The 12,370-nt window shown below is 42.3% G+C and overlaps 1 protein-coding gene across 1 annotated transcript; it reads right to left on the bottom strand.

Annotated features, from left to right (window-relative positions):
• Nucleotides 1-599: 599 nt before the first annotated feature.
• On the bottom strand, nucleotides 600-12,339 carry LOC106920070 (transketolase). The gene is made up of 14 exons (XM_014990871.2): nucleotides 11,696-12,339; nucleotides 10,568-10,685; nucleotides 10,122-10,235; nucleotides 9,550-9,647; nucleotides 6,550-6,741; nucleotides 5,754-5,872; nucleotides 4,934-5,130; nucleotides 4,684-4,848; nucleotides 3,574-3,730; nucleotides 3,357-3,487; nucleotides 3,193-3,276; nucleotides 2,626-2,719; nucleotides 2,394-2,516; nucleotides 600-870 (listed from the first exon to the last, which is right to left on the bottom strand). Exons 1-14 carry the CDS (start codon nucleotides 11,800-11,802, stop codon nucleotides 683-685), a joined length of 1,887 nt encoding a protein of 628 aa, XP_014846357.2. The 5' UTR covers nucleotides 11,803-12,339; the 3' UTR covers nucleotides 600-682.
• Nucleotides 12,340-12,370: the final 31 nt, after the last annotated feature.

Raw genomic sequence — 12,370 nt, 5'->3', positions numbered from 1 at the left:
AGAACATGAGGATTTTAAAACATTAAAACCTGGGTTTTATTTAGCTCTTCCTAATTACCTGTATTATGAAATAAAACAGATGAATAAATTCTTTATTGATACAGTTAGGGTTGGCAGTCCTCACTCATTCTTCCTTTTCTTTGAAAGAAAGCCGACACCAGACAGACGAAGTGTGAAGAAACCATCCCTTTATTTGTGTGAAGCAGTCCAAACCAAAGTCGGAATCAAAAGAGTTAAAAACAGTCAGTGCTCAAAACAGACCAAGCCCGAGGTTTCCTCCACCCGGCTGTGGGGTGAGATCTACACCGAGCCCGAGAGGCTCCACAGACATGACATACGGTATAAAAATACACGACTCCAAACTACGTTTTACTGCTTTTTAACCAAAACACCACAGCAGCACCAGCACTTTCAATGTAGAGGTAGAAGGGGAACTACGGGGTGAAGGAGTGAATATCTGTGAGTGAAGAGGAGGAGGAATGTTTACTGAACTCCGACTGATGGGGGGTAAAAATCTGCAGCGGACCACATTACCGACAAAAGTCTTCCGTTTGCTCTTTAGAGAGTGAGAGAGACCCGGACGGGCCACACCGTCTTTCTTTCTGTGAGGGTTTTATTGGTTGTTTCCATGGTGATCACAGGTTAAATGGTGTCAGTTACCATGTCGCTCCTCGGGACGTCCTTACTTGGCGTTGGCAGAGCTGCTGAGCGTCTTGCGCACCGCCTGGGCGATGGCGTCGCGGTCGATGCCGAAGAGCCGCAGCAGCTCGTGGGGTTTGCCGCTGCGGGGCACCTGGGAGACGGCCAGGCGGTGAACGGTGAATCCGGGTTCGTTCACCACCGCCGAGCACACGGCCTCACCGAGTCCACCTGAATGCAGAGCAGAGCCAGTTCAAAGTGACGGAAATCGCTTTCTCTGTGCTCCAGTCGGCCAACAAATCTTTCTGAATTCAACTCAACTTCTTTGTTGGAGGGATGTGATGCAGAGTGGCAGGCGTGACACCGGCCTCCTGTGATGTTTTCACTCTTGTTCTCACACTTTTAAGGTTAATGAAGCAAGAATAAATAAAACTGTTTTGACTTCTTGTATTTATTGTCCCTGTTCACTTGGAAAAAAAAATTTAATGGACTTCAAAAGAGGGAACATCTTCAGTCTGACAGGCAACGTTATTTCCAGCTGCATCCATATCAGCCTGGTTACAGTGGCTTGAACTTTTTCACATTTTGTGATTACAACCACAGATTTTCATGCATTTTGCTGTGATATCATATGACAGACCAACACAGTGCAGTGGAATAACTGTGATGTAAAAGGAACATGCGTAATTTTCCCTTTTTTTGAAAGATAAAAATCTGAATAGTGTGGTGTGCCTATGGATTCACCTCACTCATTCCGACACAAAATAAAGAAAAAAAGTTGTGAAAACTCCTAAAGCTGGGTTAAGTAAAAAAAAACAAACAAAACAAACAACATAAACGCAAATAACATCTTAAGGAGCACAGCTCTGTTCGTTTTATGGGAGAATAACAAAATCTTAAAATCTTAGTATTGAGTCAGGGGGTGCTAAACTCAAAGCTGTGACATACTTTTTAGGTCTTTGTTTAAAATAAAAAATGTAAATTGTGTATTATTTTCCCCCCCCCACTTCTCTATTATGTGGTATTTTGTGTTGGTCAATCACATAAAATGCTAAAAAAACACCTGCAAAGTTTGTGGTAGAAAAGTCGGTTTGTGTGTAGCTTTGCAAAACACTACATGCATGCTTCTGCTCGCCATTCATTAGCAGCAAAACAGATACGACAAATAACCTAAAACGTATACAATGAAGACAACAAAATGAGACTGGAAGGGAAGCAGTTTCTCAAAGCTTGTATCTGTCGGGCTGCAGCCGTTATCTAGGGCGGCAGGAGCCCAAAGGCCAGAGTTGAAATTAAGATGCAGTGACAGCCCAGTTTTCTCAGCTCGTCCTACCACTCCGCAAGAATAAGCCATGTACAACAACTACCCCCTTCATTCTCTTCTCTATTTTCAGTTTGTTCTCTGCAAAACCACAAAGGTTATAGCAAATAACACAAAGACCCAGAGATATTCCTCCTCTGACCTGAACTGAACATGATGGAGGCAAAAACACAAAGTCACTACATCATTGCAGAGGTGTTCACTCTTTTTGTACTTTACTCAAAATGTGCAAAACAACTAAGTGAACATTGTTTAATATTCAGAACACAACTGTAAGAACACAGTAATATGACTAGATAGTGAACTTCATTAATTAAATTAGCTAATTTTAAAAAATGGGGGTATGACAGTGGCTAATCAAGATAAGTTAAACATTTAACATTACAGAGCATTACATGCTATTTAGCTAGGATGCTTCATTTGAGTGGTTTACCTTCGTAGTAGTGGTCTTCCACTGTGATGATGCGTCCTCTTGTGGCTCTGGCACTGTCGATGATGGTCTTGGAGTCCAGGGGTTTGATGGTGAACGGGTCGATCACACGGATGTTGATTCTCTCTAATGAAAAGGAGAAGAAGAAAAACTTCAACGTACAGAAGGTCATCTTAACATTTCCCACTGCCTTTGGTTGGTCTCTGTCTGTGTTTTTCGTTCTGTGGCTCCAGACCTTTCTTCAGCGTTTCTGCTGCAGTCAGAGCCTCCTGGAGGGTCACTCCTGCTCCAACCACGGTCACGTGGTCGTCACTGGTTTTATACACGACCTGAAGTCGAACAGAAAACATATCGCTGTGGTACGGATAACAAAGGTCACAGGTCACCTGGTTCGGTTGCTCCCAACGATCACAAAGTGCAAAGGAATCTGGAAAGTAGCAAAGGTAAGACCACAGTTCTCTTCCTGACACCTCGTCTGAAAATATTTTCAGCTCAAATGTTGTGAAATCAGAACCTTACAAAAGGTTTGACGTCATCTGGACTGTATGTAAACTACTGAAGTTAAAGAAAGAATACTAAATAGTTTAAATGTATCCTTCTCTGATAATGTTGGCATTTAGCAAATAAAAATGATTCCAGTGTACCAGGAGGGACTGTAATCTGATTTTGTGTCAGGTTATGTGAAAATAAAAGGTGGTCTTTTTACACCAGGTGTGCAAATATGCAGTTTTTCACTGCATGTAAAAAAACAAATTGAAAACGAAATGAAAACGAACGGAAATGAGGAAGCGCTGCTCCAGACCTTAGCCTGACCAACATGGAAGTCCTCGTTGCAGTTGTAAATGACGTTGTTTTCTGGGCGACTTGTTCGTATGAAGCACAAACCCTGTAACAACCAGAAATCATCATCCTGTGGCAATGTCGCCGTTTTTATGTTGTCGCTCACTAAAGGTGAGATCCGAGTACCTTTGTGATGGCTGCGAGCTCCACAGCCTTCTCCGTGGAAACCCCGTCGCTCGGGTAGAAGATGGTCGAAGTGGGAATGGCTCTGAACATGGCCAGGTCCTCCAGGCCCATCTGAGACGGCCCGTCTTCCCCTAATGCAGCAACAAGCCACTTCTCAAAACAAGGTGCGGCACGTTATGAAACGAAAGAAAATCAAATCGGCATGAGAGGAACTGACCGACGGAAACGCCGCAGTGGGAGCCGCAGAGGTTGATGTTGCTCTCGGAGATGGCGGCCATGCGGAGCTGGTCGTAGGCTCGGGCGAAGAATGTGGCAAAGGTGCTGGCGAACACCACGTTACGGTCGCGGACAGCGCAGCCGATTGCCACGCTCACCTGCACGAGAGAGGAGGGAGAGGCAGCAGTAAAGGTAACGAGGTGGGGAGACACAAAGAATGTTACGACGTGTTGTGGATTCTATAGAGCAACACAAAGACTCCAGGGAAAGGGATTTGCGTTTTTGTCAGACAGTTTGTAATTTATTCTCATCTGACCAGATCACCTTAGTCCACCCTTCTATGTAGGCCAGATTTGTAGAGTGTATAAATAATGGCTGTTTTGCTGCATGGACTTTTCAACCAGAGCTTTGAACCACTGTTTTAATTCCTCCTGACTGCATCAACAAAAATATATTAAAAATCATGTTTCATTTAATTTCCTTTTTGTAATTACGCACTACTTTGTGTGCATAAAATATTGCATAAATGTGCACTACTTTCGTATAATATTAAGTTACATAGACAGTTGTCATGTTTGGTTTGCAAAACTGTAAAAGGCTTAAACCAGCACACAATATATACCAATTTTCTAAATTACAGGAATAGTTGTAGTTATTTTTTTCGAAAGGAATTGACTGAACTGAAGTACAAAAACTACACCGTCTTTCAATTTAACTAATTCATTTTTGTAATGTAGATAATAACACTCTTTTATTCTCGTCATCTTTGATTTTCAATAAAGTTAGACTAAATTGACCTGTTCCTCAAATCGAAGATCATTTCTTTCTTTGAAAAAAGATTTCAAGAGCAGGAGATTCATATCGGAGCATTGTTTCTGTCAGGTTTTGGAAAAAAAAAAACAGACTGAAGACAAAATCTGTGTTTCCAGTTCTGCTGGATTGTCTTTAGTTCTTTCAATTTTAACTAAAAAAAAAAGATCCATGCTGACATCACTGAAGACATTAGTTCAGTGGGAACGGTTCCCAATGGGGTAGAAAGTTCTAGTAAACCACAACGTTACCGTTTTGGCTCCGTTCACTCTGACAGCTGGAAGTGCCTCATACTTCTCACCATGTTCTGCTCTGCAATGTAGCACTCCACGTAGCGGTTGGGGTGCTCGTTTTTGAAGAGCTCAGAGAAGGTGGAGTTTTTCGTGTCTCCATCGAGGACGACCACTCGTTCGTTGTAGCGGCCCAGCTTGGCCAGAGCCATGCCGTATGCCTTCCTCGTAGCAATCTGGTAAAAAAATAAAAATAAAATAAAAACACACACACAAATCAGTGGGAAGGAACTGTCACACAGTCGTCATGGCAGATCTCACCTTGTCTCCAGGTTTGTAGTTGGGTGCGCTTGGCATGCGGATGTTGCGCAGGCTGACGGACGATGTGTCGTCATTGGGCGGCGCAGGATAGAGGCGCTTGTTGCAGCTGACGATGCGGCTCTGCAGCTCCCTGATCACGCTCTCCGACATGTCTTTGGGCAGAGGCTTTCCATGCCAGCCCATCTTATCCTCAGCCGCTGACAGACACATAAGCACCGATTTATTACAAAGGACTGACCTGAGGGGTTGGCCTGCAGGCTTCCAGAGATCAGATATGTACATGGTGTGGTCTTCAGGATGCCTTCATGCATACTCTGCAACCAAAACTCCCTCATCATCTTTACATTTAGCCAAGTTCAGACAGGATTAAGCCTGTCCAGATGTCCAAATGATAATTTTTCCACTCCACAAAGTTACGACAGTCCGTTTCAAATTTGAGGGGTTAAAGTAAGAGGTCAGAAGACGTTTAGCTTTCTTAGTAAAGACTTAAAGCTTCTCAATGCAAACTATGCCGTTAAAACAACTATGCTGCTTTCTCGCTCACACACATGTGGTCATGCACTTTTGGCCTCATTATCACAACATGAGGACAATGGGAGACTGCTGGGAGTGTATCTTACACATTCTGGAGGATTACTGAGCTGCAGCAGCTAAAGCAGGACAGAGCTGCTTGGATTATTGGAGGCTAAAGGCAATGATGACACGTCGAACCCCATCAGGGTCAGTTTCCACCTCGTTAGCCGGGTAAGTTTTATCCCTTAATCATTCTTCAGGACCATGTTGTAATTCTCCTCCTCACTGGTATAAATCTTGGCGCTACCTGGGATGCCTTTGCCTTTGATGGTCTTGGCTATGATGGCGAGGGGCTGGTGACGGGGCTGACTCAGCACCTTACACAGCTCCTCCACACTGTGACCGTCCACAATGATGGCATGCCAGCTGCACAGAGAGAAAATAAACTTTCTGTTTATATTAGAGAAAGGAAGCATTACTCATGCAGATATTCTTCAGAATATGAGTTTCTAATGGGGTTACTGACATGAACGCCACACTATGTGGCTACATGACAGCCCAAGTAAACAAGTAATTTGTTTCAAAACAAACCTCCAAAACAAATAAGTTCATAATTTAAGTCAAGCTTCCTAAAGGGGAACAATGAGGACTCGTGCAAATTTTCTTGGACTATTTCTTAAAGCCAGAGTATATTAATCTGAAATCATGTGTTTGCTCTCATGGCTATGCATTATTTTGCAACTTTATTTTTATTGCATACACAGTGTGTGAATGTTGGCTACTTATTGAAGTACCAAGCATCAACTCTCTATATCTGCATCATATTCTGTGGAACTAGTTGTTTACGGCAGCATGAGCATAATAGCAGAACATCAGGCATTGGCCAAAAAGATGGAAATAAAGATTTTTTTCCCCCCAGTAACCGTATAGAAGTTTCAATATCTGGGGTTCGGGTTTGCTATGAATCCACAGCAGAAAGAAAAGTTTATAATTGTTAGTTTGTTTATCACAGGTCATCAACATTGCATCAAGTCACCAATTTTACTGCATATTGCTTATTTTTCTTCTGTCGTGCGTCCCTGGATGCTTCACGCTCCGCTCACCCAAAGGCCTCGCAGCGTCGCTGGTACTTCTCCACATGGTGCTGCAGTGGAGCCGGGTCGCTCTGGCCCAGGCGGTTAATGTCCATTATGGCCACCAGGTTGTCCAGCTGATAGTAGGAGGCGAAGGCCATGGCCTCCCACACCGCACCCTCCGACACCTCTCCGTCACCCAGCAGGCAGAACACCCGATAGCTGCACACAGGGAGAGACGTATTACCATCACTTCTGTCACATCTCCACATAATCCTGTTCCTGACCCTAAAAACATGAAACACGTCCATCCGTGTTTCACCTGCTCTTCCGCCACTGTCTGATCCTCCTCAGTAGTTGTTTCTGTGACGTAACATCTTCTGACAGACTTCCAGTCAGACGGATACGTTGCTGTTTAAAAGTCTGGCTGAGACATGCAGCTTTAAAGCATGCAATCCAACCACGAGCTCCAAGAAAAACAACGTGTGGCTCAGAGGGGAGGACGAGTGGAAAGAGATGAGAGGGAGAGAGAGAGAGAGAGAGAGAGAGAAACCGATAGCAGAAGAACCTGCCAACTTCTGAAACAAGATCTAAAATAAACACAGGTTTGACTGTCAGTGAATATTTCTATGTATTAAAGCAGATTTATTTTCTGGACACCTCCAACGATTCAAACTAAGAAAGAAAAAATCAATTTCTCACAGGTTCTGTGAGGTGAGAATAACGGATTTAGACAAGGTGAAAGCAGTTACTGTAAACAACCCAAACTGAGCCAGTGGCAATGAGTTGTGTTGCATCGCATGTCGTCTAAACAAAACCGCAGAGGAGATGAAGAGTGGCGCCTCCAGTGAAAACATTCTGTGATGCTTTATTATCCAAGTATATTAGTTCCTGCATCCGGTTCACATTATGTCACAAACACACACACAAAAAGCACAGCATTCATTTCTTAATTTTTAAATAGTTAAAAATCTGAAAAGTGTGGCATGTAAGGCCATTTTAAAATAAAGGGAAAAAATGAATTCCTGGATGTGCAAAGTGTTTTGACACAAGTCCCGAAAGCAGAACTTGCACCACAAATTTGTTCTACAAAATATGTAGTCAGTGGGGCTGAAGATAAAAATATTGCAAGAAATGCTGATGATTTATGTTGTTTTTACTCTTTAAAAATTGGACTGTGTTACATAAAATCCCAATTAAGCACACTGAAGTTTGAACTAAAGTACTGCGACAAAAACGTGGAAAAGTTCACATGGTGTAAAAAACAACTTACCGTCTGTTGCGTTATCTGGCAGGTTTGCAAAGAACGGCGTGCAGCTTATTGATACATGTCCTGCTCATAAGTTTTCATTTTAAATTTCGAAATAAATTCCATTGTTACTGTCATTCATGCTGGGTTAAGTTTCCTCCACACAGTGCTGGCTCTTCCGCCCACGCACATCAAGCACAGTTCATAAGGCAACAAAATAAAAATCAGGCTGCAAAAACGCACCGTAATCATAATAACCATAAAAATGACAAGTTTGAAGTAGAAATTGTATAGAGCATGTTAATAAAAACCATCAATAAAGAAGCACCATATTTGAGAATTAAAAGAATGTCTTGTGTCTACATAGCATTTGTTTCTGGGCACTCAAAAGGCTAACGCCGCCCCTACGTCCACATCATCACATACTGTATGAGATATAAACACAAAAACGCACTTATAATAAGAACCCTCATTTATATCTGAGCACAGCTGAAGGATTTTATTGTAGAGTTTTGTTTTCTTTTTTAAGAGGACATGTGGCACATTGGTGAGGCAGAGTGACGAAGGAGCTACTGTGTGTGTGTGTGTGTGTGTGTGTGTGTTTTTTGGCATCTCTGATTATTAGAGCAGAAACAATCGAGCGCACACAGAATGCGGAATGCAACATGCAGGACATTCGGCTTTCCTTTAACGACCGTTTCGCTCTCCGTTGTGCTCAGGAGACCAACAGTCTCCCTCAGTTCTGTTCAGAGTGAAATTATTCAGTCTGGTTTAAATCCTTGAAAGTGTGAATTTCATGTGTTTTGGTTAGATTTTTTTTTTGTCCATTTAGAGGCCGTAAAGCGACGTGGATTTCTCTATTGTTGGAGAGAAATCCACGATTCTTTCCAGATCGCAGCAGAACAAAGGAGACACACGTGGAGCGACCCAAACCAGTTACCAATATGCTGAGTAAGTGTTTACATAAAACTGCTCTGTGGGCATCTTACATGGAGTCAAAGAGCAACATAAATTTAAACTCTAGCAAATCAATTAATGTGAATTATAATTGCAGCTTTGTACATCAACAGCTTATTAACAATCAATATGTCTCGTCACTTGAACGCCCCTTTTTGATACATTTTTCTCCCGTTTAAGACCTAAAGGTGAACCAACAGGAAGTTTTGCTCTGGTCTAAATGTCGCCACAGACTCAGGTCTGTCAGGGAGCGTTTGATGCAAATCTTCCCGGCTGAAATGTCACATCTGCACAGCTCCCTGCAGAGGGTTTGTGATGTCATGCATAATTTCATGCGAGCAGATTCAAGTGCAGGGCATCGTTTTTGTTGTTATTTTTTCTTAAAATGTTGAGCATTGTGGGATTCACATTTAAATCAAATCATTCAGTGATTTTAAAATTTCATTAAAAGTAAATAAAAGATTTGCAACCACAGATTGTTGGATATATTTATATATTTCAAGCACGCAACAACCTGCCTGCACAGAAGGAAATATTGTGTATTGTAAAAGTAAATTTTGTGTCTGATCAAAACATAGAACAATATCCAGCAGTTTTTAATTCGAATAGCAACACATCATCAGCATATCAGCATATTTTCCTGCATCTCGTGTAACAATTGAGCCCTTCTGATCTTGGATGTTGCACTTATCTATTAGGTTTATGAGATTTATACTTTTAGCATATCTTCAATTTTTACAAATCCAGTTGCTAAACTCCTGTTTTAATGTTGCCACGTCTGTGGGTGAGCTTGTTCTGTGTGTGTATGTTGCCTTGGATGCTACCTGGCCTTGTCAAAGTATTTTCCAGTGTAGGCCATTCCACAGGCGGCTCCCAGGCCCTGACCCAGAGATCCAGTGGCCACATCCACGAACTGCTGCTTCTGTTGGGAAGAACGGCGACACAAAGCTGTTAAGACTGTACCGCAGTCTGAGCTCAGTCAGACAGAGGATAGATTGTTTTGTCCTTTCCAAGGTGAACAAGAACATGCGACAGAGGACCAATCTGTGCTGTAGACGAGTTCTGGTGTTGTAGTGTCTGGACTCGATGTAAACAGTGTTGACAATGTCTGCAGCAGAGAACAAACTTTGTTTGCCAAACAGAAAGAGATTTGTTACTGCCTGCAGTATCATCAGTGGAAAAGCACTACAGAGAAAAATTATTTACTCCTTTACAGATTTATTTTCTTTATCTTCACTTGCCACACTTAAATGCTTTCATCATAAAAGAAGTGAAAATAAAAGTCCAAGTAATTACGAAAAGCAGTTTTCAGATAATTTGAGGTGAAAGTAAGTGATATGTTGCGTTAATTGGATGGATTTTTTTTTTCTTCCTGCTGTATTCGGTGTCACCTCACCGGCACAGGGTGACCCTCCAGGATGGAGTCGACTTTACGGAGGTTCAGAAGCTCGTTCTCCTTCAGGTAGCCGACCTCTGCCCAGACAGCATACAGCACAGGAGCTGCATGTCCCTGGAGAGTAAAAGGAAAGATGTTAGAGACACTCGTTAAACAGCTGCTTGGTAATCATTAATAATTATGTGGACATGGTACAGATGTTTAAAACATGGCTCAGACTGTTTGTCGCTTCTCTGGTTTAGGGAAACGTGCATCCACAGGAAGTGAACAGTGTTGTGTGGCACATGAAGAAATAAAATGGATACAAATCTGTTAATAGTAAAATCTGAAACGGAGATATGAAAAGGGTCAACATGAAGAGATGCAAACATACTGTGATGAGCCGTTTCCTTCAGTTTCTACACAGGAGACCAAAGCCTTCATGCAGATGGGCGTTCTGGTTTTACCTTGGAGAGGACGAAGCGATCATTGTTGGGGTTGCGGGGGTCTTCAGGTCGATACTTCATGGAATGAAAGAAGAGCACAGACATGATCTCTGCCACGCTGCAGCATGATGTGGGATGGCTGCAAAAACAAGAGAAAATTCAGACATGTGGCTTTTATCTAAAGATAAATGCAATTCTGTTTAAATCCGCAAAACATGTTCTGTGCAAATGCAGACTTGGAGATGAGAATGAGGTCAGGGCCGAGCAGGAAGATAACCAAGAAGGTCATTCCAGACTACCTGCTATGCCTGGATGCAACGACACACCACTGGTTTCTGGAACAAATACACCCAAGTCCAGAACTCACATCCGCAAGTGAAAATGTGTTGAGATTTCAGTTTGTCATGCATGCAGATAATATGTGATATAGTCATATATTTGTATATTATACATCCACAGAAACTGAACAGTTTCTCTATGTTATACAAATATATGATGCCAAGATATGGTAGAGCTGGAATAATTCAACAAAAAAAACTAGGCTTAACCTTTTGTTTGCAAAACATCCCAGTTATACCGAACTTAGCTCTCCAAACAGGCATTTTTCCTGTTTTTTATACGTTTAAAAAGTAAACAAAAATAAAAATAGCTGAAGATCACTAAAAATAAAAAAATAAGTGACTTGCGGTAATTTTGCAAATTGGATTTTCAGATTTTCAATAAATTTTCAGCTAAACCAATTAACTTTTCTCAAAGCTCTACCTCCTCTCCCTCCATCCCCCTCCACAAACACACACAAGCAAATACACAAATAGTCCTCCGAAAGGCTTGACCATTCCTCCAAATCCATCCCATATTATAAATTACCTACGAGAATGCATTGAAGGGGCTCTAAATACAAGACTTCAATTGGTTGAAGAGAAAACAAAATCTCACTAGTTCTCAAAATCCATAGGAAATAATTCTCATTTTTGCCAAATTACGCACAACCACTAAAAGAGTCAGAAATAGCAGCAATATCACTTAGAAATTACATCCCGACATCAAAATACGATGCCTTTCGCAGTGACTTTCTATTAAGTGACAACAATTTAAAGCACAGCTCCAATCAGCAGGTTGGTATTTAATCTCCCCGCCGTCTCATCTCACCCGCTGCCCGCTGCAGTTGTCGCCTTGATTGAGTTGATTCGGAGCCGGGTGGCGATGTTCCTGAGCGCCTGCACCGTCTGCTGGTCCGGCTTGTGGTAGTCCTCCATCTGTCCGATGCAGTAAAAGAGAGGCGGGGGAGAGGAAAAAAAGCAGAGGCAGAGCGGCAACACACAAGCGGGACAAAACTCGAGGAAAGAGTTAAAAAGCTGCAGGTCAGATGTTCAGTTCAGGAGAATAAAAAATGGAAGATGATGGGTGCGCATAGGACGATGGCAGGGGTTAAGAGGAGGCTGCAATGTGCGGCGTGAGAGAGTCACAGAGGGAGTACGGAGGAGGGAGGGGGTGTGTTTGTAAGCAAAGCCTATGAATATGGCTCATATGGGTCTGTAGGTTATCCAAACGTGGCACAATTCATATGGGTGTAAGGAATGAAATCATAAATCCGCCAGTGCGTTTCCCGGATCTTTAAATGTAGGTTGTTCAATAGTTACAGAGATTCAAACTACACTTTAGTCTATATTGTGATTCTCACTTATGAACAAACTGACGAAAGATGAAAAGCGCCATCATCCATCCAGATGTTTACCGAAAGCTGATAGTGACACCTGGTGGACAATACGGAGAAGTGCAACGTTTATTAAAGCAATGAAGACGACGAGCATGACTTAATCATGT

Source organism: Poecilia mexicana, unplaced genomic scaffold (assembly GCF_051168715.1).
Source record: "Poecilia mexicana isolate PSO_F unplaced genomic scaffold, ASM5116871v1 scaffold_7, whole genome shotgun sequence".
NCBI classification, from domain to species: Eukaryota; Metazoa; Chordata; class Actinopteri; order Cyprinodontiformes; family Poeciliidae; genus Poecilia; species Poecilia mexicana.
The sequence above is the reverse complement of the archived record's forward strand: the minus strand, read 5'-3'. Positions and strand labels throughout refer to the sequence as shown.

What these genes read in the sequence shown, in the direction of transcription:
- LOC106920070 (XM_014990871.2), bottom strand. Translation starts at nt 11,802, where the DNA reads ATGGAGGACTACCACAAGCCGGACCAGCAGACGGTGCAGGCGCTCAGG. An exon ending in AGCAGAAACGCTGAAGAAAG is followed by an intron (nt 2,517 to 2,625) that starts GTCTGGAGCCAC and finishes CCTTTTCATTAG; the next exon opens with AGAGAATCAACATCCGTGTG. An exon ending in GGAAGACCACTACTACGAAG is followed by an intron (nt 871 to 2,393) that starts GTAAACCACTCA and finishes CTCTGCATTCAG; the next exon opens with GTGGACTCGGTGAGGCCGTG.